This window comes from Artibeus jamaicensis, unplaced genomic scaffold (assembly GCF_021234435.1).
Source record: "Artibeus jamaicensis isolate MK-2021 breed Jamaican fruit bat unplaced genomic scaffold, CSHL_Jam_final contig_519, whole genome shotgun sequence".
Lineage (NCBI taxonomy): Eukaryota > Metazoa > Chordata > Mammalia > Chiroptera > Phyllostomidae > Artibeus > Artibeus jamaicensis.
This window is the reverse complement of record NW_026521871.1, coordinates 2046449-2068478: the sequence shown is the minus strand read 5'-3', so window position 1 is coordinate 2068478 and position 22030 is coordinate 2046449. Positions and strand designations below refer to the sequence as shown.

General features: G+C 43.2%; 1 protein-coding gene across 5 annotated transcripts in view; it reads right to left on the bottom strand.

Annotated features, from left to right (window-relative positions):
* PRICKLE2 (prickle planar cell polarity protein 2) overlaps window positions 1–22030 on the bottom strand; it is a 349535-nt gene that overhangs the window by 35605 nt on the left and 291900 nt on the right. For all 5 annotated transcript variants that reach the window (XM_037136138.2, XM_037136139.2, XM_037136141.2 and 2 more), the window contains 2 exons: window positions 14567–14753; window positions 8455–9330 (listed from right to left, as the gene is read on the bottom strand). In XM_037136138.2, coding sequence (XP_036992033.1) covers window positions 8455–9330; window positions 14567–14753 — 1063 coding nt within the window. The remainder of the gene's footprint in view (window positions 1–8454; window positions 9331–14566; window positions 14754–22030) is intronic.

Sequence of the window (22030 nt, the reverse complement as noted above, 5' to 3'; positions counted from 1 at the left end):
GCACAGAACCACTGACAGAACTCACATGCCACCAGAACACTTTGTGGAGGACATGCCCAAGTTGCTCTTCCAAGTGGCCAAGTTGAGGTGGTCAAGGACCTGATAGCCACTGAGTCAAAATATTTAGAAGATTTCATTATGTTTATAAGGAGAAAGAGAGTAAAAAAATGACATATTGTTGAAGAATTCAAAGGAAGTCAAAATTTAAACACAAATCAATTTGGAAATTGCCTAAATATCCAAGAGCTGTGGTAACATCCATTCAACTGAACATTATTTCAGTCATTAAAATGATGGTTACAAAAGCTATGAAAATAAGCTGATAATAGAATGCAAATGAAGAAATTCAGGAGGGAAAATATTCAGTATGTTCACAATAAAGAAAAAAAAACACCTCACCAGGATATAGAGAACACAACTTGAAAATACACCAGAATATTAATACCAGTCAAGTGGTGAGAGTTTGGATATGTTTTCACTGCCTTTATCTTTTTTTTCAATTTTTCTCTTCTACATTTTTCCAATTGCTAATATTAAAAAAATCAAGTGGTCAGTAGTGCTCTAATTTCCTTTTGTGAGATCTCTAAATTCAAAGGTTCTAAGAGTGCTTTACAAGCATTCTTTTAAAATCTACTCTATATAATCTTTCACCAGTCTAAAGAGCTCATGACCCACCAGCCTCCACGTTGGTCCCATTTTTCCAGTGTTGCTTTTTCAGTAATAGAATGAATAATATCAGTGATCTTTTCTCTCCTGTCAGCAACCATGGTTACTTACTCTGGGCACAAATGACTGTTCACGCCCAAGGAGGTTATAAATATGCCTCCTGAATGATTATTGGAAACCAGGAAAATGGAAAATTTTCTCTGGGCCCAGAAAATGTCAGTGAGACCATAACAAGTGTCAGGAGTGTATAGCCACCTGGGCTGAACCCTCTCTTGTCTGTCCACTGTGTTCTGTCTCTCCCACCTGGTTCTGATAATGTCTTCTGCTTCCCCACACAACAGTAAATGAACCCAGGGTGAGAAATGAGGGACAAATAGCTTCTCCTATGATTTGTACTCTGCTGGTTTCATCTGACCCTCTGTGAGCCTGGTTTGGAGCCATGAAATACCTATGAGTGAACAAATACACAGCTTCCTTGAGGAGCACAGAGGAATTTACCCTGTGGGATGATTCAGAAGGTATTCCCGATTCACATCCTCAACACTGACTGGAGACAGTTGGGATCTATCCAATATGACCCTCCAAAACACCTCCTTGTGGCCTGAAGTACCCCCATTAAAGTCACCACAGGAACATGCCCCAAAGACCAGGACTTTGACTCCAGAAAACCATGGCTACCGTACATAGTGCATGTTTGATGTCAAGTTCAAATGGTGGGGTTTCTGGAGGAAGGAACCAGATTGGGGGAGTCAGCCACAGATGGGTGGGATACCCACAGTTCAGTAGTAGACATGTCTGGTTTTTACCTCTTTGCAGCACAATCCCTCTTCCTTTGAGGATACTACCTCAGTTTCCCTTTCAGAAGTAACCCCCATCTCTATTCTCAATCCCTGCAATCTTTTGGCCTTGAACCACTGCCTGGTTCCCAGGATGGGCATGTGACTCAGGCCTGGCCAATAACAGCAATCATCCCTGGCCACAAGAGTAAGTTTAACAATTGTTAGGTGACCCAAGTCAGGCAAATGCAACTTCATTCGGAGACTTTTGGAGACACTACTAAGAAAGAGCAGTCCCCGTTCACCCCCATACTAAGGAATGTTAGCCAGGAGCTGCTGAGAGCCATCTCTGAGGCCCCTGGGAGAGGAGTCTGCCTGAGAAGGAAGCCAGTGTGAAGGAGACAGGAAGCTGAGTCCTGAAGACATCAGTCCTGATGACACATGCACTCAGCCAGGCCTGGAACCAAAAACCTGTCGATGTCAGTTACTTGATTTAAAAAATATCGCATTTGTTTATACAAGTTGGAGTTGGGATTCTGACACTTGTAAATAAGAGTTCTGTAATTCCTGTGAACAAAAACAATCCTTATGCATTTACAAAGTACTTCCCAGGCTGGCCCATGGGCCAACTGACAGGACTCAAGTTGAGTGGGAGGTTCTCAAATCTGTAAAACCAGACTGGGCTGCATACCTCCCCCAGTGGCAGGAGTGAACAAGAAGGTCTGAGGTGTGGCCACTCAACCAGCAATTTAAATAAAGACACTGGGTTAGAGGATGGATATCCAAGTTATGCAGAATAGGAGAAATATTCCTGCCCCCAATTAAATATAGAAATGTTTTGCATTCCAAGGATTAAAAACCATTTCAGACATTCTTGGTGAAGTGAGCTGGTCCAGATCTCTACACTGCTGTTTTCTCATTCTTTCCCACTTTGCTGGCAATGTTGAAGACTCCCCCGCCCCCCAACAATCAGTGCATCTCAGTGTTGCATAACCAAGTTTCTCTTGTCAAGGTGTGCAGGTGATGCGTGTGAAAGGTGTAGACATGCCACAGCAATGCAAAACAGTTCCAAGTCGGCATCAGGCCCTTCCAGACTCCTGTTACTCTTGTGTCTGTGCGTATCCAGGTTAATGACACAGGTACTTTCAGTGGATGCTGACCTGGGTCAAAAGTCACAGAGTGGGCAAACTTTTATCCATTTTTATGTTTTCAAATTCATCTCCTTTCTCCCAGAACCCTGCCCCCAGGGGCACTGGGAATCTCTGTGAATGTCCTCTCCTAAGTCACCATCATTCTCTTATTTCAGTCTTCCCTCTTTTAACACCTTGGGCACTGCCATCTTCACCTTTCCCCTGGGCTGCCTCCTAATGGGTCTCCCTGTATCAGCACTTGCCCTCCCTGTATTCACACTGCCCGTGTGAATTCCTCACGTCACACAAAGCCATCTTTCAAAAAAGAAAATCTGATCCTGTTACTTCCCCTCCCTGTTTGGCTTGAAACTTCAAGGGCTTTCCATTGACTTTAGTGAAATGACTCAAACACTTATCCTGAATGCTTCTCCACCATCTAACCCCTCCTGTTCTTCCCAGCTTAGTGTTCTCTGTGCTCCACCCTGCAATGGGGCCTCCTTTCAGTTCTTTATTGTTGCTATACCACAGGACCTTTGCAGATGCTGCTCTTGCTGCCTGGAATGCTCCTTCCCTTATCCCTTAAGCATCACTTTTTCAGGATGCCACATCTGACCTTCCTGACTTGGCTATATCTCTCTTTGTATACCCTCCTACCCTACATTTATCACAGATGCAATTTTGTGTTATACTATTAGTATAACAATACAATACTATTAACCTCCACTAGACTGTGAGGTATAGGAAGACAAGGCCCGTGTCTACTTTGGCTCAGCACTGCACCCACAGTACTTTGCAAAGGCCATGGCACCAACTAATAATAAAACAGCTAGTATTCATCAAACACTTAAAAGGGTATTGGGCACTGTCATAAATTCTTTATATGAGTTAACTCATTTGATTCCCACCACAAACCTAGAAGCCACTAGGTTGTCATTCCCTTCAGAGATGAGGACACTGAGTCATAGAATAGATAAGCTAGCTGCCCAAGGTTATCTATTTCCAACTCATTCATTCTGTTGTTACTCATAGGGTAGGCACTCAAGTCACATTTGCTGGCCAGCTGAATGAATGAATGAATGAATGAAGATAAACTACTTTTCTCTTTCTCTCATTCATACCCACACCTGCATTCCCTTCTTACAGGTGCCATCTCTCCCTGATCCAACCACTCCATATAGAATCTGACTGATCCTCAAGGAATCGCCACATTCCCAGCCTCACCACTCCACACCAGGGCACTTCTGCAGGGATCTACTGACAGTTTCCAGCTCTCCTGTGACGTGGCCTCTGCCTGCAGCAATTGGTCCCAATTCCAAGTCCCCAGTTTGTGACTTGAACCCTGACCCTAATGTGTAGTATAGCCTTAGTCTCCTCCCCATTGGTGCCTCCTGCTTGAAGACACCCCTGGATTGGCACTTCTCTCCTTTGTCTTTCCTGCCTCCGACCTGGGCACATCCTCTGGGACTGCAAGCTCTGCTTCCTGCTGTTCAACTCTCACTTGACACTCGTGCTCTCAAGCTTCCCACTAGCCCTGCCAGAGCCATATGGACACATCAGCAAATTAGCTGCCATAGGAAAAGGAGTCCTTGTCCCTTCAGATTGAGTCATGGTGCAAATCTGATTGCGATCATGACCCTTCCTGTGAGGATGTATACCAGAATGGTATGGTATGGAGGGGACAACTTCTTTGAACTTTAGTGTACTCATCTGTAAAATGGGCATAATAAATCAAACTTATCTCACAGGGTTGTTGGAAGGGTTTCAGCCGTGTTATACGTGAAATTATTAGCACCTTAGGTCACAGTCGGTGGTCTATTATGATTACCATCAGTTATTGTCATCATCATCATCTACCTCTGCTATGGTATCATGGCTAAAGGCACAGGGTCTGGAGCTAGAATACCCACATTTGAATCCTCCTCCTCCTCTAACCTGTGTGGCCTGTGTCTTACTTATGTCACCTGTAAAATGGGGCTAACAATTCTATCTACCTCATAGGGATGCTGTTAGTTCACATAAGGTACTCAGAACTATACCTAGTGCATGATAAACACCTAATCATATTGGTTGTTGTTGATACTATTGTTATTACTATTTTGGATACTGTGATCATCTAAGCTGCCAGCTGCTTTAGAGTCGCATTTAGGGCATGGCAGGGCAAAGAACTTCTGCAAAGGCTCCACACGGTACTGGTGTACATGGTGACTGTGCCTGGCTGACTCACTCCCTGTGAGCATAAGGGACGGACTCTGTTTTCCAAGGAGGGATGGTACACTCCCAGTTCTAACCAGATCAGGAGGTGTTGCAGCCCACATCTGAGGCTGGCAAGCCGCTGGGGTGATCAGTTTTTCCGGATCTGTTTTAAGAAAAAAAATGGTGCCCACAAAAAATTCATGCTTCATGCCAAATTAAACACTACAGACTTATTCAAAAACATAAGTTGCTGACCATGGGGGAAAAATCCATTATCCTGAAATCTAGCTTTCACCAAAGGATCAAGGTGTTTTGACTAAGCCTTTTGTGACATGTATCTGTTACTCATAGATTGAGATTCTAGGATTTAAAGATACACAGTTCAGAACACTACCTTCTCAAAAGACCACTGAATTTTCTAGCAAAACTTAAGTGCAACAGTAAGGATTGGAAGCAAAAAGATTGACTTCCCAAATCTAATCAACACCGTGTCGTTGGTGTACACTCTGTGCGGCGCTGGATGTAAAAAGCTCTTTAGGGTGTGTTCCAGTGACAAACGGCAAAACAGTGTTTTGAATATTCGCTACAATCTTTCTTCTGTGCTACTGTGTCTTCTATGAGATTGTGTCCGACAGGTCCATGGAAACAAAACAAAATGGGTTTTTTCACTTCCCTGTTTCTCATGTTTTTCTCAGGTTAGGAAGAAGATAGCCCATTGGAGCATTTGCAAACCTGAAGATAAATGCAAGCCTGTGCAGCTGGTGGACGCCAGGAGATGTCAGTAGTTGAAACTTCCTAGAGGCCAAAATTATGCCCCAGTATCTTCGAGATGAGAGGGAAATAATAACAATAAAAAGCACTGGGTAACTAATTAGAGGATCATATGTGTCAAGAACTATATGAACAAGTTTTGATGCATTCTCATTTAATTCTCACAAAAACCCTACAGAATTTCACGGATGAGGAAATGGAACCTAATTTAAGAATTTAAGTGATTTACTCAAGGTCACATAACTCTTACACGATGAAGGCTGACTTTCACACGAAGGAGCGACTCCATAACTGGTACTCCAAGCCATTAATTAATTGAGAATCTGAAAACCAGAGCTCCTGTGAGAACTTCCAAGGAGACTGTTAAAATCATGCCCATCCTAACTGCTCACTTCCCTCGTCTGTGCTGTCCAACAGGGCCACTGCTGGCTCCATGTGGCTGTGGAAATTTAAACTGATTAAAAATAAATGAAATTTGAAACTTAGTTCATGGCTGTTGAGCATTTAAAATGTGGCAAGTGCAACTGATGGCCTGAAATTTTAATGTCTTTTAATTTTTATTAATTCAAATTTCAATAGTCACATGTGGCTAGTGGCTACCACATTGGACAGTGCCACTCTCAGGTCTCAGCTGTCTCAGATGTGGCTCATACTGCTTTCCAAAATTCTACGAGGTGGAGGAGCAGTAGTTTCTTGGCCCAAGGAGACATCGAAAATCATGGGGGTAAAGTCCCTGCCTCTTTCTCAAGATCAGAGACTATATGTCCTTCAAAGGTACCCATATGGCCTTTCCAACATTCCCTAACCTCCAGATGTCCTGATTTCCTCAAGTCATAGTGTGAGAACAATGCAAAACAAACAAAATAACAGACCAAACCTAGTAACAATAGTTCTCAGACAGCACTTGCATCAGCATCAGCAGGGAGGTGTCTGAAATGCAGGTTCCCAGGCCCCACCTTCAAGGCTTGAGACAGTGGTGCACCTAGGAGGCTCTGTAGCCTGTGTCTGAATTAAGCAGCCAATCATTCTAATATAGGTGGTGTAGCTTTGAGAAACTGCTTCTAAGGCTGAATTACTTATTTATCTCCTGGCCTCTTAAATAATTATAGCACATATGGTAAATGTTTCAAGAATAGTGCAAACTGGGCTGGAAGCCAGCCAGTCATCAGTCTGCACTAATTGCTAGGCAAGGTGCTTAGTCACCAAGGCCTTGTTTTTTTTCATCTGAAACATGGGGGTAAAGAATATATCTGCTCTCCATCCTCTAGGACAGAAGAGAACACACGTGAAAGCATCTGATGGGGATGCCAGTTAAAAACACACTGTACAGACATCCTGCAACTCAGAGACACGTTCTGCTTGTTAGAGAGTTTACAGAGATTTCGCATTTTTAAAAACGCACATTTTTAACTTGTATGAAACAAGTGGGAGATTTGACAGCATGGACTCATATTAGGGTGCAGCCTGGTGTGATTAAGAGGTCATATGCACAAGATCAAATCCTTTCTCCACCTTTTAAAAGCTGGGTCATGTTTTTCAGACTCTTTGTGCTTCAGTCTCTTCAACTATGAAATGAGAATTTAATAGTCATCCTCTTTCATAGGGTTATGATGATTTAACTGAATTCATTTACAAACTGCTTAGAGCGATGTTTGGCACATGGTTAAAGCTATATCACTGTTAATGAATAAATAACCCTGTAAGTGGCAACAAGCAGCTGGAGCTGAGAATGGCTGTCCCCTTCAGATGGGGCTGACATGCATTACTGAACACAATCTGCACCCAGACACATTTGACTATGGGACCCCTGAGGTGCGGGGTAGAGGTGATCTCCCTTTTGGGGGTCCAGCCCATGAGGGGCAGGTACACTTAGTGCATCTTAGAGCCGTACTTCTGAAGTTATCCTCAGTGAAGGACCAGTTTATTTTTAATCCACGGTGGACTGATACGTGCCTTCCTGAACATGACTGATATACAGCAACATCACAAATAACTCACCCATGGGTTCTATAACACCCTCACTGGTCTGTACCTGAACCAACAAACATGCACTTAGCTTTGTCAAATTGCTCTCAGAGTCCCTAAACATTGTCCTTTCAGTACTCACCTCACTGTGGACTGTGGCCAGTCCTGATCCTCAAACAACTCTTTGGGTAGTGCCATCCCAGAAAACATCTACATGTCTGCACATGAACACACAAAACAGCTAGACAACTTCCCTGGAGATGGTGGGCATCGGACTCCCATTCATTCATTCATTCATTTTCTCTCTCTCTCTCTCTCTCTCTCTCTCTCTCTCTCTCTCTCTCTCTCATCTTTATCTTCACACTAAGACTAGCTCCCTAATGAGATACTGAGGCTTGGAAACTGTTGCAGATGCTTTGGTGCCCCAGGCAGCACCTGGTTTTGCGAGCAATGCCTCCCACTCACAGCTGCCCCTTCTCCTGAATGTTGCCTTTGGCTGACAGGCACTGCCTTGCCACATCCCCATATCCACAGCCTCATCTCCCAGTTCCTCGCCAGAAGCCCAAAGCCCATGACTGACTGGCATGATGGTGCCAAATGTCAGCCCATTTGTCATAAGAGGGAACCAATTGTATGGGGTAACATCCTCCAGAGCCCCTTGTGGGGTTCGGCTGAAGCTGCACTTCTGTCTAGACAGCATCCTTCACTTGGATCCTCCCCCTCCCCTGCCCTGGAAGCATTTCCTCAACACTTCACAGGCATCTAAATGACTGCCTCAGGCTCTGCGTATAGGGAATCCAATTAAAGAAGCCATCTGATACTTGGGCACACCCTCCCTAGTGACCTGCTGGAGGGTATGTGGCAGGAAAAACTTGAAGACCCTGAGGCTCAGCATCAGGTTACCCAAGACCTCCCCATTCCGTCTGACTGCTGGATGGATAGACAGAACCTACCTGTTGTATTGGACAGGGCCAGCGATTCCATGGAGCCCCGAGGGGTCTGCTCTGTGGGCGTCATGTCCTCAGTGTATTTCAGGGAACTGAGTGGATGGCGTGTCCGACACTGCTGAGTGGACATTCCCCCTTCTTCCTCTTCCTCTTCCTCCTCATATTTGGGGACTTGGATGCTGCCCCGAGTTTCACTAAAGCTCTGACTGGACATATCGCTGTAGCTCTCCTGGGATCTCAGCCTGCCCGGGTAGTAGTCCTCTCGGCATTCCTTGATGAAGCTGCCACTGTGCCCCTTCAGGGCCAGGGATGAGCTCCTTTTGGGATTGCTGAAGTGCTTGCCCCACATGTCTGGCTGGGCCCCAGCCCCCTGCCCTCCTGGGCTGTAGGAAGTTCTGATGTTGCACTGGCTGAGTAGCTGCAGGGGACTCTGGGGCTGGTTCTGCTCCATCTTGTTCCCGTAATGGTAGGGCTCATCCCGGCTCCTCCAGATGGGGTCCCGGTTGAGGCTGGGTGTCTGGCTGGCCAGGCTGAGCAGGTCCATCTGCAGCGAGAGGGGGTCCACATCAGCAGACAACCGGTTAGAACTCACTTGGAGCTGGCTGTGCTGGTTCAGCACGGGCTCCTCCGTCTTGGCCTTGTTCTTGCCAATTTTGGCACTGCGCCGAGATTCTTTGGCCCTGGCATTCTGGAAGGCTGAATCAGATGAGTCTGAGCCATTGGGGTCCTCCCCAGCACTGCAGGCCCTCGAGCAGAATATCTGGCCCTGTTTTGGGAGGAACGGCCGCCCAAGGAGGGATTTCTTGCAGTGAGCACAGCAGAAGCAGGTCTCAGTGGCATGCCAGTGCTGGCCATCATAGGTCATTTGGCCTTGATCGATCCCTGAGGAAAGAAGTCACACAGAAGAGGCTGATGGGCTGCTCAGACTATTGCATTACATTGTGAAACATACACCTGTTGGTGTGGCTCAGGGTTCCACATGTAGCAGAATATAATGTCATTACATCAGTGATCAAGCCCCCACGGAAATGGTATTGTGTCCCACTACTAGCACCTCCTTGCTGTACTAGTCAGCTCCTTCTTAACTCATTTGCTCTGAGTAGAGAAACCAGATTCAAATGGCCTACCCATGAATCCTTCTGCCTGGGACACACTCCTCCAGACAAACAGCAATCATGATACCAATGCATCACCAATACTTTGCATATATGTAAACTCACTTAACCCCTCCACTGTATGATGGAGGTTCCTAATGTTATTCCCATTTTTCAGATGAGAAAACAGAGGCACAGGAGGTTAAATAACTTGCCTAATGTAAAGCAGCTGGAAATCACAGATGTGATCTGTACCCAGGAAGTCTTGCTCCTCACCATGACATTGGCATTGCCTTCTTTACTCTACTTAGGCATCTGCTTAAAAGTCAGTTCCTTGGAGAAGTTGTCCTGTCCATGCTACTAACATGCTGTCATTCTCCGCCCATACCTGCTGCATTTTTCTTTTTTTTAGATTTTATTTATTTAATTTTAGAGAGGGGAAGGGAGAGAGAAAGAGAGGAAAAGAAACATCAATGTGTGGTTGCCTCTCATATGTCCCCTTACTGGGCATCTGGCCTGCAACCCAGGCATGTGCCCTAGACTGGGAATCAAACAGCAGCCTTTTGGTTCACAGGCCCGCACTCAATCCACTGAGCTACACCAGCCAGGGCTGCATTTTTCTTTATAGCATTAATATGACTTGACATTGGACTGTGACATATGAGTATGTATATCCTGTTGATTAGTTCTCTCTCCCACTAAAAGTGAACTTTCTGAGGACAAGGTCACTGAGTTCTTTTGCTATCCCCAGGAACATGGCCTGGTGCACTGTAGGGGCTCTTCATATGTTGAATAGACAGATGAATTGAATCCCACCACCAGTGTATTCCATTCCAAAGGGTAGTCACTATAGAAGCTCAGTGGAAAAGAAAAACTGTGGACTCTAGTTCTTGGTCAGGAAAAATCTGATCTTGGTAAGAAAAAGGTTGGACATGGTTTGTCAAATAAATTGCTCCTCCATAAGCACCTATACCCTTTGTTTAAATTAACTTCTTCAGGAAAAAGAAAAGCACATTTTATCCCATGCCAGGGCTGTACCTGGTTTACATAATCTCATTACACCTGTAGAAGAACCTCTCACAGGCCCCACTGCACTTGCTTCTCAGGGTCCCTTCTGCATTCTTCAGGTTATGGGGCTAATCTCCCTGAGGGGTACCCTCTCCTTGATACCCTTGGGCCAGGAGCTTTGGATGGAGCTTAAGCTATGCCTGGACCCAGCATTGGCCAGTATAAAAACATATCTCCCAGTCAAGAGACTAGTTTAGGGGTGAGCATGTAACCTGCACCTGGCCAAGAAGAGTCACCTGGGACTGTTGCTAAGATAGTGATGCAGGAAGTCTCTCTTTTGATAGCAGTTTCTGAACTGGCAAGACAAAAGCCAGGAACTAGTGGGGTCTCATCCTGTGAGGACAGTCCACTGAGAGTGCTGTCCCACAATTACTGTGGGAGGGAAGGGGACGTGTGCAGGACCCCTAGTGTCTGCCGATGGAAATCTTTCCAGAAAGGCAGTACTAACAAGATCTTTCACCTTTGGTGGTTGAGAATCCTGAGCCTGTACTTTCCAGGAATAACTTTCAGAGACTTGTCCAGAAAGGCGGTGAACAAAAAACTGAGAAAAAGAATAGGGCAAGAACAAAGCAAACAGCAGAGCAGCCTCTCCCCGCCCTGCCTGCCTTCTCTCCACTTACTTGTCCATCCCTAGAGCCCAGGGAAAGAGAGGCATTAGTGGTAGGCCCTAGGGACTAAGAGGGGATTTATACAGGGTCAGGACCAGCCACAAGGGCCATCCCAAGGGGAAAGGGACACTGAATCAACTCGCTTTCATTCAGCACAGCATTCCCAACAAGAGTGAGAACTGGCTGGGGTGGGCTAGAGACAGTTGACCCAGAGCTGTGGCTCCTTCCACACTTCCTCCTGGCTCCTGGCAGCAGATGCAGGCAGCACCCAGAGGCAGAACTCTAGCAGTTAAGGGTGAGGCATCAGGACTCAGACCAACACAGGTTCAAATCCCAGCCCCTTGCCATTCTAGCTGGTTGTTAGGTGTTGAAGCCCATCGGCTTGGGTTCAAATTTTGGTTCTGCTGCTAACTGGCTAGGTGACCCTAAGCAATTGGCTTCATTTCTGTGCCTCAGTCTCCTCCACAGTGAAATAGGGATAACTGTAATATTTATTTCACAGGGTAGTTGTGAGGATTAACTGAGTTACTATGCAGATAATGCTTGGATCTGTGCCTATAACTATTCTGACTGCTCTTCTTGTGTTTTTATTAGGAATTAATGCCTGTCTCACACTTTGCTCTGAGGGCCACTGCCTTGATGCAGGCCAGGAGAGAGCTCTAAGGCTGGCTTGGTCTTCCCTCCTTTCTCTCTTTCCCCTCTCTTGCAGGGAGCTCCCGCTGACATCCTGGCTGTCCTGGGTCCTTACTGTGAGCTCCTACTCACACAGGTCCCCAGCAGCCTCAGCCTTCCCACTCCCTGTCTCAGGCACTTGAAGGCCAGTTCCTATGGCCTGTCCTCCTCCAGCTTCTTGGTGCTCCTGCGAGGAAACATGCTCAGATATGCAGATACACAGCAGGGGCCTAGTTCTGGGGCCAGAGGCCTCCCAGCCAGTTGGGCTCTGTGGGGAGTGGAGGGAGCAGGTGTTACCAAGTGGCCCAGCAGGCAACAGAACACTGATAAACATCAGCGACGTCAGATGTTGCTCTGAACTGCTCCTGAACTCTAAACATCTGGAAAAAGGCTCTGCTGGTCCACATGTAACTGCTCCCAGCCTCTTCAAGTCCTTTAAGTACTTCTCGGAGGGTAGATGTGTCTACTGCAGCTATAAACTGCCATCTGTTTATAGGACTGTTTGCTGTGAACAGGCAGAAGTACTGTTGCCCTAGCAACGGCTGTCTGATGCAGGGCCTGCTCTGAACAGCTATATAAATATGGAATATTTATAAAATATAGTCAGAGCAAAGCAGCCAGAGACTGTGGTCTGTATGATAGAGACCACACCCTTCTCTGTCACAGGAAATTACATTTTACAGAAAAGTGGATTTAGAGAAAAAAATCAGGGGCAGCATTTGAACTGCAGCAGTGATAATTCTATACGGGCCACTGAGATCCCCTTTTCTGGTAAAACATGGATGCCTTTCTATGGGTTTAAGAGAAAAGGAGAGGAAATGCCAATCACTGTTCTCGAAAAGCTAGAGGAAGTGAGAAAGAAGAAGAGAGGGCCTTCTGAAGTGTACATGCTGTGGTGACAGTCAGAATTTCTCTCTTCCATGCTGCTGAGCAAAAATTCTAAGTGGCAGCTTCTGGAGAGGCTTTGTAGTCTCAATAGAAAGGGAGAGAAGAAATAGAAATACTAACGAGAAGGTGGTATCATTGCTGTAAGTTTTCTGTACAGTCATCCGAGTAAGCACCTACTTGCAGATCCAGAATGCACACAAGCAGTGTGGAGAAGGTAAGGTGAACTGTCTCCCTTACAGTGTCCCATCCCTACCCTTCCTCATGGCGCAGCCACCTGTCCAAGTCAAGGTCCTCATTCCCTAACTCTAATTATAAAAAGAAGCTTGTCTCTTTAACTGTTTTGTCCTTGTGAGAATGAAAGCTGTTGGTTTCTTGGTTGAGGCATCAGGTTGCAAGAAAGTGAGGTATTTAGGGATTGGGGAAAGGGAATCCATGCATCACTCAAGGCTGAAGAAGGGGGTGCTGCTAGACAAAGGTCGACATAGCAATGCTTAACCCTGGGCCTTGCAAGGCCTCCAGCCTAGAAAGGCCTGCACAGAAGCAGGTAGTTTGGGATGGACACCAAACAGCAAAGGACTATGGAGCACATGTAGGTACCTTGTCCACAAAGCTGTGATTTTTATCAATACGCTAACCCCTCCAAATTACTAGCTAACTTATCATTTGCCTAAATCACTTCTGATGAACCGAAAAACAAAGCCATTTCTTTTTATTCCCATTAAAATCTTTGAAGTGGGGCATAATGGGCTCCAAGACTATCTCCACATCTACCCACTGTAGGTAAGAAGCTGGCAGCTTCTGAACACATTTCTTGGAACTGCACAAACCAGAGGAAGACCAGGCTGCTGGTCTCACAGACATTCATCACTGCCAACTCTTTTTCTTTTTAAAGGGTGGCTCATTCTCAAGGTGCCAGAACAGGCAAGTTGAATGAAGAAGCCACAAATGCCGCATGATCCAGAAAGTGTTGGAGGGTTGAACAAATTGGCTAGTATTTACAAAGGGAATGGTTTTCACCATCTCACATCTGCCACTAATTTGGGGAGTTTATAGCTTATGAGCTATCTGAGGTTCTCTTGCTTTATATTTGGCTGGTTCAACTTTTTTTTTTTTAAAGGCATGCTTGCCAGAAACCATTTGGTTTTATTGACTTCCTTTCCTATCAAGAGAACTGCTTTGGTTTCTCCCTCTTGACCTTTGAGTTTTTCCAGGGAGGCAGTGGAAGACATCTCTTTATATTTTCCTTCTGAGAACTCTCCCCCTCCCCTTGGTTTGGGTCTATACATCACATAGCCTTACCTTGGGGGTGGGCCAATGACTCGGGAAGACCGATAGAATCTAAGAACCCCTTATTCTCTTATTTCCAGGGCAGAACATATGGCCAAACCAGGGCCTATGAGTTGCTTATATAGAAAACCTGACTTGGATACTGGAAGAGAAATAGCCCTACTCCTTTATAGAATACAAGTGCTAAGACTGTATAATTGGAGGGTCATCTTGGCCAGCATATGATGATAGTTTGCTCCCAAATGATGCCAATAAAAGACAAGCTTAACTGAGACACAAAAGAAAAAAAAACAGGCTTTGTATGAACCCTTGATCCATCTCTACCTGAAGTCAACATACTCCTTGGCCTTTCTAGTAACGTAAGCCAAGATATTCCCTTTTTCACTTAAGTTAGTATGAATTGGGGTTCTATCATTTGCAACCAAAGAGATTATAACTACCCCAGATACAACGGGAGTCCAGTCCCAGTAGGACCAAGCTGAGCCCCAAGTGTTGTCTCACCTATGTGTTGGGCACAGGTGTCACAATATTCTGCATACAAGGATTCAAAGCAGTGGCAACAGTAGGGTCTTCCCTCCTTCATGATGTAGCGCTGGCCGCCCAGCACTGTCTCGCACTCGAAGCAGCAGAAGTGTTTCATGTGCCAGTGCCGCCCCTCAGCTTCGGTGCACTCATCAGCAAAGATGATCTGGAGAGGGGAAGCCAAATGGTTAGGAACCAGCCATGAGAATGCACTTTAAATGAGAAAAGTTAGGGGCCCCATACTAGAAGGGTGGGAAAGCAGGTCCCATACACACATTATTAGATAAAATTTGATACATATATGTTCATTTTACATTTAAATCAGCCCCTGCATTTGGATTTGCCTAACTCACAATTAAACATGATTTCTGGCGTGGGCAATAATTACTTTCACCACATTTTAATGAGAGAAGGAATGTTCTACTGTGAAGAATATAAAGCAGGACCAAAAACTGACAGCTCATGGGCACTGTGAACACATATATCTGTTTTATTTGGCCTATACACAATATTCTTTTTTAAAATGGGAAATTTCATATAAACACCTGGAATCCTGGCTCCTTTTAAATATATATTTGGCAATACTCAGTATACATTCCTGTGTGGCCACAGTAGCTCAAGGTGAGCAGGGGCCGCTGCTCTCAGATGGGTGGTGAGTTCTCCAGTCTGGTATGTTCTTCACCACTCACTGTTGCCGTAATATGAGCCACCTTCACGTATACTATCTACTAGGCCTCAGAAGCATTTGCATTTTGACCTTTAATATAGTTATTTAAATTTCAAAGCATAGATAAGCTTACTACAAACTATAGTAATCGAGGCAATATGGTACTGGGATAAGAAGAGATATGTAAATCAACAGATTAGAAGGGAAAGTACAGATATAAATCCAAATATTTATGGCCAATTGATTATCAATAGGGTGCCAAGGACATTCAAGGGAGAAAGAATAGTCTCTTCAACAAATGGGGCAGGAATTCCTGGATAGCCACATACAAAAGAATAAATCAGAACCCCTATCTCACACCATACAAGAAAAGGAACTCAAAGGGAATCACAGCTCTAAATACCCCAAAACCATACAATGCTAAGAAGAAAAAACAGGTGTAAATTTTCCTGACCTTGGGTTAGGCAAGGATTTCTTAGTATGACACACTAAAAGTGTAAACAACAAAAGAAAAAATAAATAAACTGGAGTTCGTACAAGTTAAATACTTTTATGTTCCAAGGGACATCATTAAGAAAGTGAAAATATAACCACAGAATATGATACCACAGAATATAACCACAGAATATAACCACAGATACTTGCAAATCAAGTATCTGATAAGGAACTGGTATCCAAATATATAAACAACAGTTACAATTCCACAATTAAAAGAAAGATTACCCAATTGACAAATGGGCCAAGGATTTGATTAGAAACTTCTCCAAAAAAGAAAAAATACACAAACAGTCAATAAACACATAAAAAGATGCTCAACATTATTAGCCATTAAGGATGTACACATCAAAACCACTTTTCACCAAGATGACTATAAGAAAAAAGATAGTCATTAAGTGTTAAGAACATGGAGAAATTGGAATCCTCACATATTGATAGCGGGAATGTAAAATGGTGTAGTTGTTGTGGAAGGAAGTTGGGATTCCTTCAAAAAATTAAAGAGAATTTCATCCGGCCAAGAGAGAGGTGTAGGTAGATACACTTTGCTTCCTCCCAATAACAAAAGAAGGACAACAACAGATTTAAAAACAAAAACACAACCAGAACTTCCAGAAAATCAAACTCTATGGAAGTCCAACAACCAAGAAGTTAAAAGAAGAAACATTCATCCAGACTAATAGGAGGGGCAGAGACAGGCAGCTGGGACAGAGAAGACACATGGGAAGGCCTCGGCTGGAGAACCATGTGGATGAGGCAGTGGCTGGTGGACTGGGTGGTTCAACATTTGCATGCAGGCAAACCAGGAGGAACAACTGGGGACAAGACAGATCATGTAACCCGGAGTTCCAGCACTGGGAAATAAAGTCTCAAAACCTCTGGCTGTAAGAACTTGTGGGTGTTGCAGTGGCAGGAGAAACTTCCAGCCTCACAGAGGAGTTCACTGGAGAGACCCCACAGGGCCCCAGAATGTATACAAGCCCACACACCTGGGAATCAGCACCAGAAGGGCCCGTGTTGCTTGTGAGAAGTGGATGAAGTAACTGAAAGCCAGCTGAGAGCCAAGAAAGTAGCACTGTTCCCTTTCAGACCCACATATAGTGCCACAACACAGCTACATGGGTTGCCCTTCCCTAGCAATACCTAAGGCTCTGCCTCTTACTACATAAGAGGCATGCCAAGACAAAAAAATGGCCCAAATGATGTCCCAATAAGGTTAGCCACTGACTTCTCAATGGAAACACTCCAAGCAAGAAGAGATTGGCAAGAAATATTCCAAGTAATGAGAAACAGAGGCCTACAACCAAGGCTACTTTACCCAGCAAGGCTCTCAATCAAGATAGAAGGCCAAATAAAGAGCTTCCAAGACAAAAGAAGTCTAAAAGAATTTGCTGCCACCAAGCCAGCTCTACAAGAAATACTAAAAGGTCTGCTTTAAGGAAAGGAAGGAAAAGAGACAGACAGAGAGGAACACAGGTACAAAAATGGCAATGAATAAGTACCTATCAATAATAACCTTAAATGTAAATGGATTAAATGCTCCAATCAAAAGACACAGAATAGTGTCATGGATAAGAAAGTATGACCCACACATATGCTGCCTACAAGAGACCCACCTCAGGACAAAAGACGATCACAGACTAAAAGTGAAAGGCTGGAAACAAATTTTCCAAGCAAATGGACAAGAAAAAAAAGCTGGGGTAGCAATTCTCATATCAGACAAAATAGACTTCAAAAAAAGAGCCATAAAGAGTGACCCAGAAGGTCACTTCATAATACTCAAGGGAAGAATCCACCAAGAAGACATTAACATCATAAATATATATGCACCCAACATAGGGTGGGTGCACCAAAATATATAAGGAAAATCTTAGAGGAATTCAAGAAAGATATAGACAGCAACACAATTATAGTGGGGGATTTTAACACCCCACTATCAAAAATGGACAGATCTTCCAAACAAAATATCAACAAAGACATTGCGGCATTAAACAACACCCTTGATGAAATGGACCTAACTGATATATACAGAGCTCTTCACCCCAAAGAAGCTAAATACACATTCTTTTCAAATGCACATGGAACATTCTCAAAGATAGACCACATGATAGGGCACAAAACAAGTCTCAACAAATTCAAGAATATTGAAATCATACCAAGCATTTTCTCTGGCCATAAGGGACTGAAACTGGAAACCAACCCCAAAGGAAAAAACCCAAAACACCCAAAATCATGGAGACTGAACGGTATGCTATTAAACAATGAATGGGTCAAGAATGAAATTAGGGAAGAAATCAAAAAGTTTCTGGAAACAAATGAAAATGATCACACAACAACCCAAAACTTATGGGATACAGCCAAGGCAGTCCTGAGAGGGAAGTTTATAGCAATACAGGCCTACCTAAAAAAAACAGAAACATTTCAAACAAATGACCTTACTCTACGCCTGCAAGAACTCGAGGAACAACAACAAAAACAGCCCAAAGCAAGTAGAAGGAAGGAAATAACTAAGATCAGAGCAGAACTAAATGACATAGAGACTAAAAGTACAATTCTAAAGATCAATGAATCCAGGAGTTGGTTCTTTGAAAAAATAAACAAAATAAAAAAGCCTTTAAGTAGGCTCATCAAGAAAAGAAGGGAACGGACACAAATAAACACAATCGGAAATGAAAGAGGAGAGATTACAACTGATACCACAGAAATATAGAGGATTGTAAGAAATTACTATGAAGAACTGTATGCCAAGAAATTTGAGAACCTAGGGGAAATGGACACATTTCCAGAAAAATATAATCTCCCAAAACTCAATGAAAAAGAAGTAGAACACCTGAATAGACCAATAACAGCAAAAGAAATTGAAGCAGTAATCAAAAAACTCCCATCACACAAAAGCCCTGGACCAGATGGATTCACAGGAGAATTCTACAAAGCATTTAAGGAAGAGCTAACCCCCATTCTTCACAGACTATTCCAAAAAATCCAAAAGGATGGAAAACTCCCTAACTCCTTTTATGAAGCCAGCATCATCCTAATTCCAAAACCCGATAGAGATACAACAAAGAAAGAAAACTTCAGGCCAATATCGCTGATGAACATAGATGCTAAAATCCTCAACAAAATATTAGCAAATCGCATCCAACAATATATCAAAAAGATCATACACCATGACCAAGTGGGATTCATCCCAGGGATGCAAGGATGGTTCAACATTCGCAAAACAGTAAATGTAATTCATCACATAAACAAAAGCAAAGACAAAAACCACATGATCATATCAATAGACGCAGAAAAAGCTTTCGATAAGGTACAACACCCATTTATGATAAAAACACTCAGCAAAATGGGAATAGAGGGAACATTCCTCAATATAATAAAGGCCATTTATGAGAGACCTACAGCCAATATCATACTCAATGGACAAAAACTAAAAGCTTTTCCACTAAGATCTGGAACAAGACAAGGATGTCCACTTTCACCACTCCTATTCAATATAGTATTAGAAGTTTTGGCCACAGCGATCAGGCAGGAAAAGGAAATAAAAGGCATCCAAATAGGAAAGGAGGAAACAAAATTGTCACTGTTTGCAGATGACATGATAGTGTACATGGAAAATCCTATAGACTCTACCCCAAAATTGCTCAAACTAATTAATGAATTTGGCAAAACAGCAGGATACAAAGTCAATATCCAGAAATCAAAGGCATTTTTGTATACAAACAATGAATCAGCAGAAGCAGAAATCAAGGAAAAAATCCCATTCGATATAGCAAAAAGAAAAATAAAATATCTGGGAATAAACCTAACCAAAGAGGTAAAAGACCTGTATGCAGAAAACTACACAGCACTGAAGAAAGAAATCAGGGAAGACACAAACAAATGGAAACATATACCTTGTTCATGGATCGGAAGAATTAACATCATCAAAATGTCCATACTACCCAAAGCAATGTACAGTTTCAATGCAATACCTATTAAAGTACCAATGGCGTATTTCACAGACATAGAACAAACACTTCAAAAATTTATATGGAATCATAAACGAGCCCGAATAGCAGCTTCTCTTTTGAGAAAGAAGAACAAAGTAGGAGGGATCACAATACCTGATATCAAACTGTATTACAAAGCCACTGTAATCAAAACAGCCTGGTACTGGCATAAAAACAGGCACATAGACCAATGGAACAGAACAGAGAGCCCAGAAATCAACCCAACCCTCTACAGTCAATTAATATTCGACAAAGGGGGCAGTAACATAAAATGGAGGAAAGATAGCCTCTTCAGCAAATGGTGTTGGGAGAACTGGACAGCTACGTGCAAAAAAATGAAACTTGAGCACCAACTTACACCATACACCAAAATAAATTCAAGGTGGATAAAAGACTTAAATATAAGCCATGACACCATTAAAGTCCTAGAGGAGAACATTGGCAAGAAAATCTCAGATATTCCACGCAGCAACATTTTTACGGATATGTGCCCTAGAGCAAGGAATATAAAGGAAAGAATAAACAAATGGGATCTCATTAAAATAAAAAGCTTCTGCATGGCTAAAGAAAACAGTATTAAATTAAAAAGACAACCAACTGTATGGGAAAACATATTTGTCAATGATACCTCAGACAAAGGTTTAATCTCCAAAATATACAAAGAACTTACACGACTCCACTCTAGGAAGACATCGAACCCAATTAAAAAATGGGAAAAGGTCTTGAACAGACACTTCTCTAAAGAGGACATACAGAATATCCAGAGACACATGAAGAGATGCTCAATATCGTTAGCTATCAGAGAGATGCAAATTAAAACCACAATGAGATACCACTTTACACCAGTCAGGATGGCTATAATAGACAAAGCAACAAACAACAAATGTTGGAGAGGGTGTGGGGAAAAGGGGACCTTAGTTCACTGTTGGTGGGAGTGCAGACTGGTACAACCATTATGGAAAACAGTATGGAATTTTCTCAGAAAAATAAAAATTGACCTGCCTTTTGACCCAGCAATTCCACTGCTAGGATTATACCCCAAGAATCCTAAAACATCAATTTCAAAGAACCTATGCACCACACTGTTCATAGCAGCACAATTTACAATAGCCAAGAGTTGGAAGCAACCTAGGTGCCCATCAGTAAATGAATGGATCAAAAAATTGTGGTACATATACACCATGGAATTCTATACAGCAGAGAGAAAGAAGGAGCTACTACCTTTTGCAACAACATGGATGGAACTGGAAAGCATTATGCTGAGTGAAATAGGCCAGGCATTGAAGGACAAATACCATATGATCTCACCTTTGACAGGAAGCTAAAGAATAAAACAAACAAGCAAACAGAATAAAAACAAAGACGCTGAAATAGAGAACAAGTGGGCAGCGACCAGAGGGGAGAGGGAAGGGAACTTAAGGGGAAAAAGGGGGAGGGATTTTGAGGAACAAGTATGAAAGACACAGAGATGAGGACTGAGGGAGGGGGGAATGGGAGGGAGGGGGGAGACCGGGCGGGGGGGTGGGGTGGGATGGGAGAAATAGATTAAAAAAAAATGTACTTGAAAAGTAACTAAATAAAATTTAATATTAAAAAAAATGGCCCAAATGAAAGAACAGATCGACGCTCCAAAAATAGAACTAAGCAATGAAGAGAGAGCCAACCTATCAGATATAGAGTTCAAAACATTGGTAATTAGGATGCTCACAGAAGTGATTGAACTTGGTTGCAAAATGAATGATGAAATGAAGGCTATGCAAGTGAAATAAAGGAAAATATACATGGAACCAGGAGTGACGTGAAGGAAACCAGGCCTCAAATCAATGGTTTGGAGCAGAAGAAAGAGGTAAACATTCAATCAGAACAGAATGAAGAAACGAGAATTCAAAAACATGAGGAGAGGCTTAGGAACCCCCAGGACAACTTAAAACATTCCAACATCTGAATCATAGGGGTGCCAGAAGGGGAAGAGGAAGAGCACGAAATTGAAAAGTTATTTGAAAAAATAATGAAGGAGAACTTCCCCAATCTAGCAAAGCAAATAGACTTCCAGGAAGTCCAGGAAGCTCAGAGAGTTCCTAAGAAGTTGGATCCAAGGAAGCACACACCAAGGAACATCACAATGAAATTACTCAACATTAAAGATAAGGAGAGAATCTTAAAAGTGGCAAGAGAAAATCAGAGAGTTACCTACAAAGGAGTTCCCATAAGATTATCAGCTGATTTCTCAAAAGAAACCTTACAGGCAAGAAGGGGTTGGAAAAGAAGTATTCAAAATCATGCAAAGCAAGG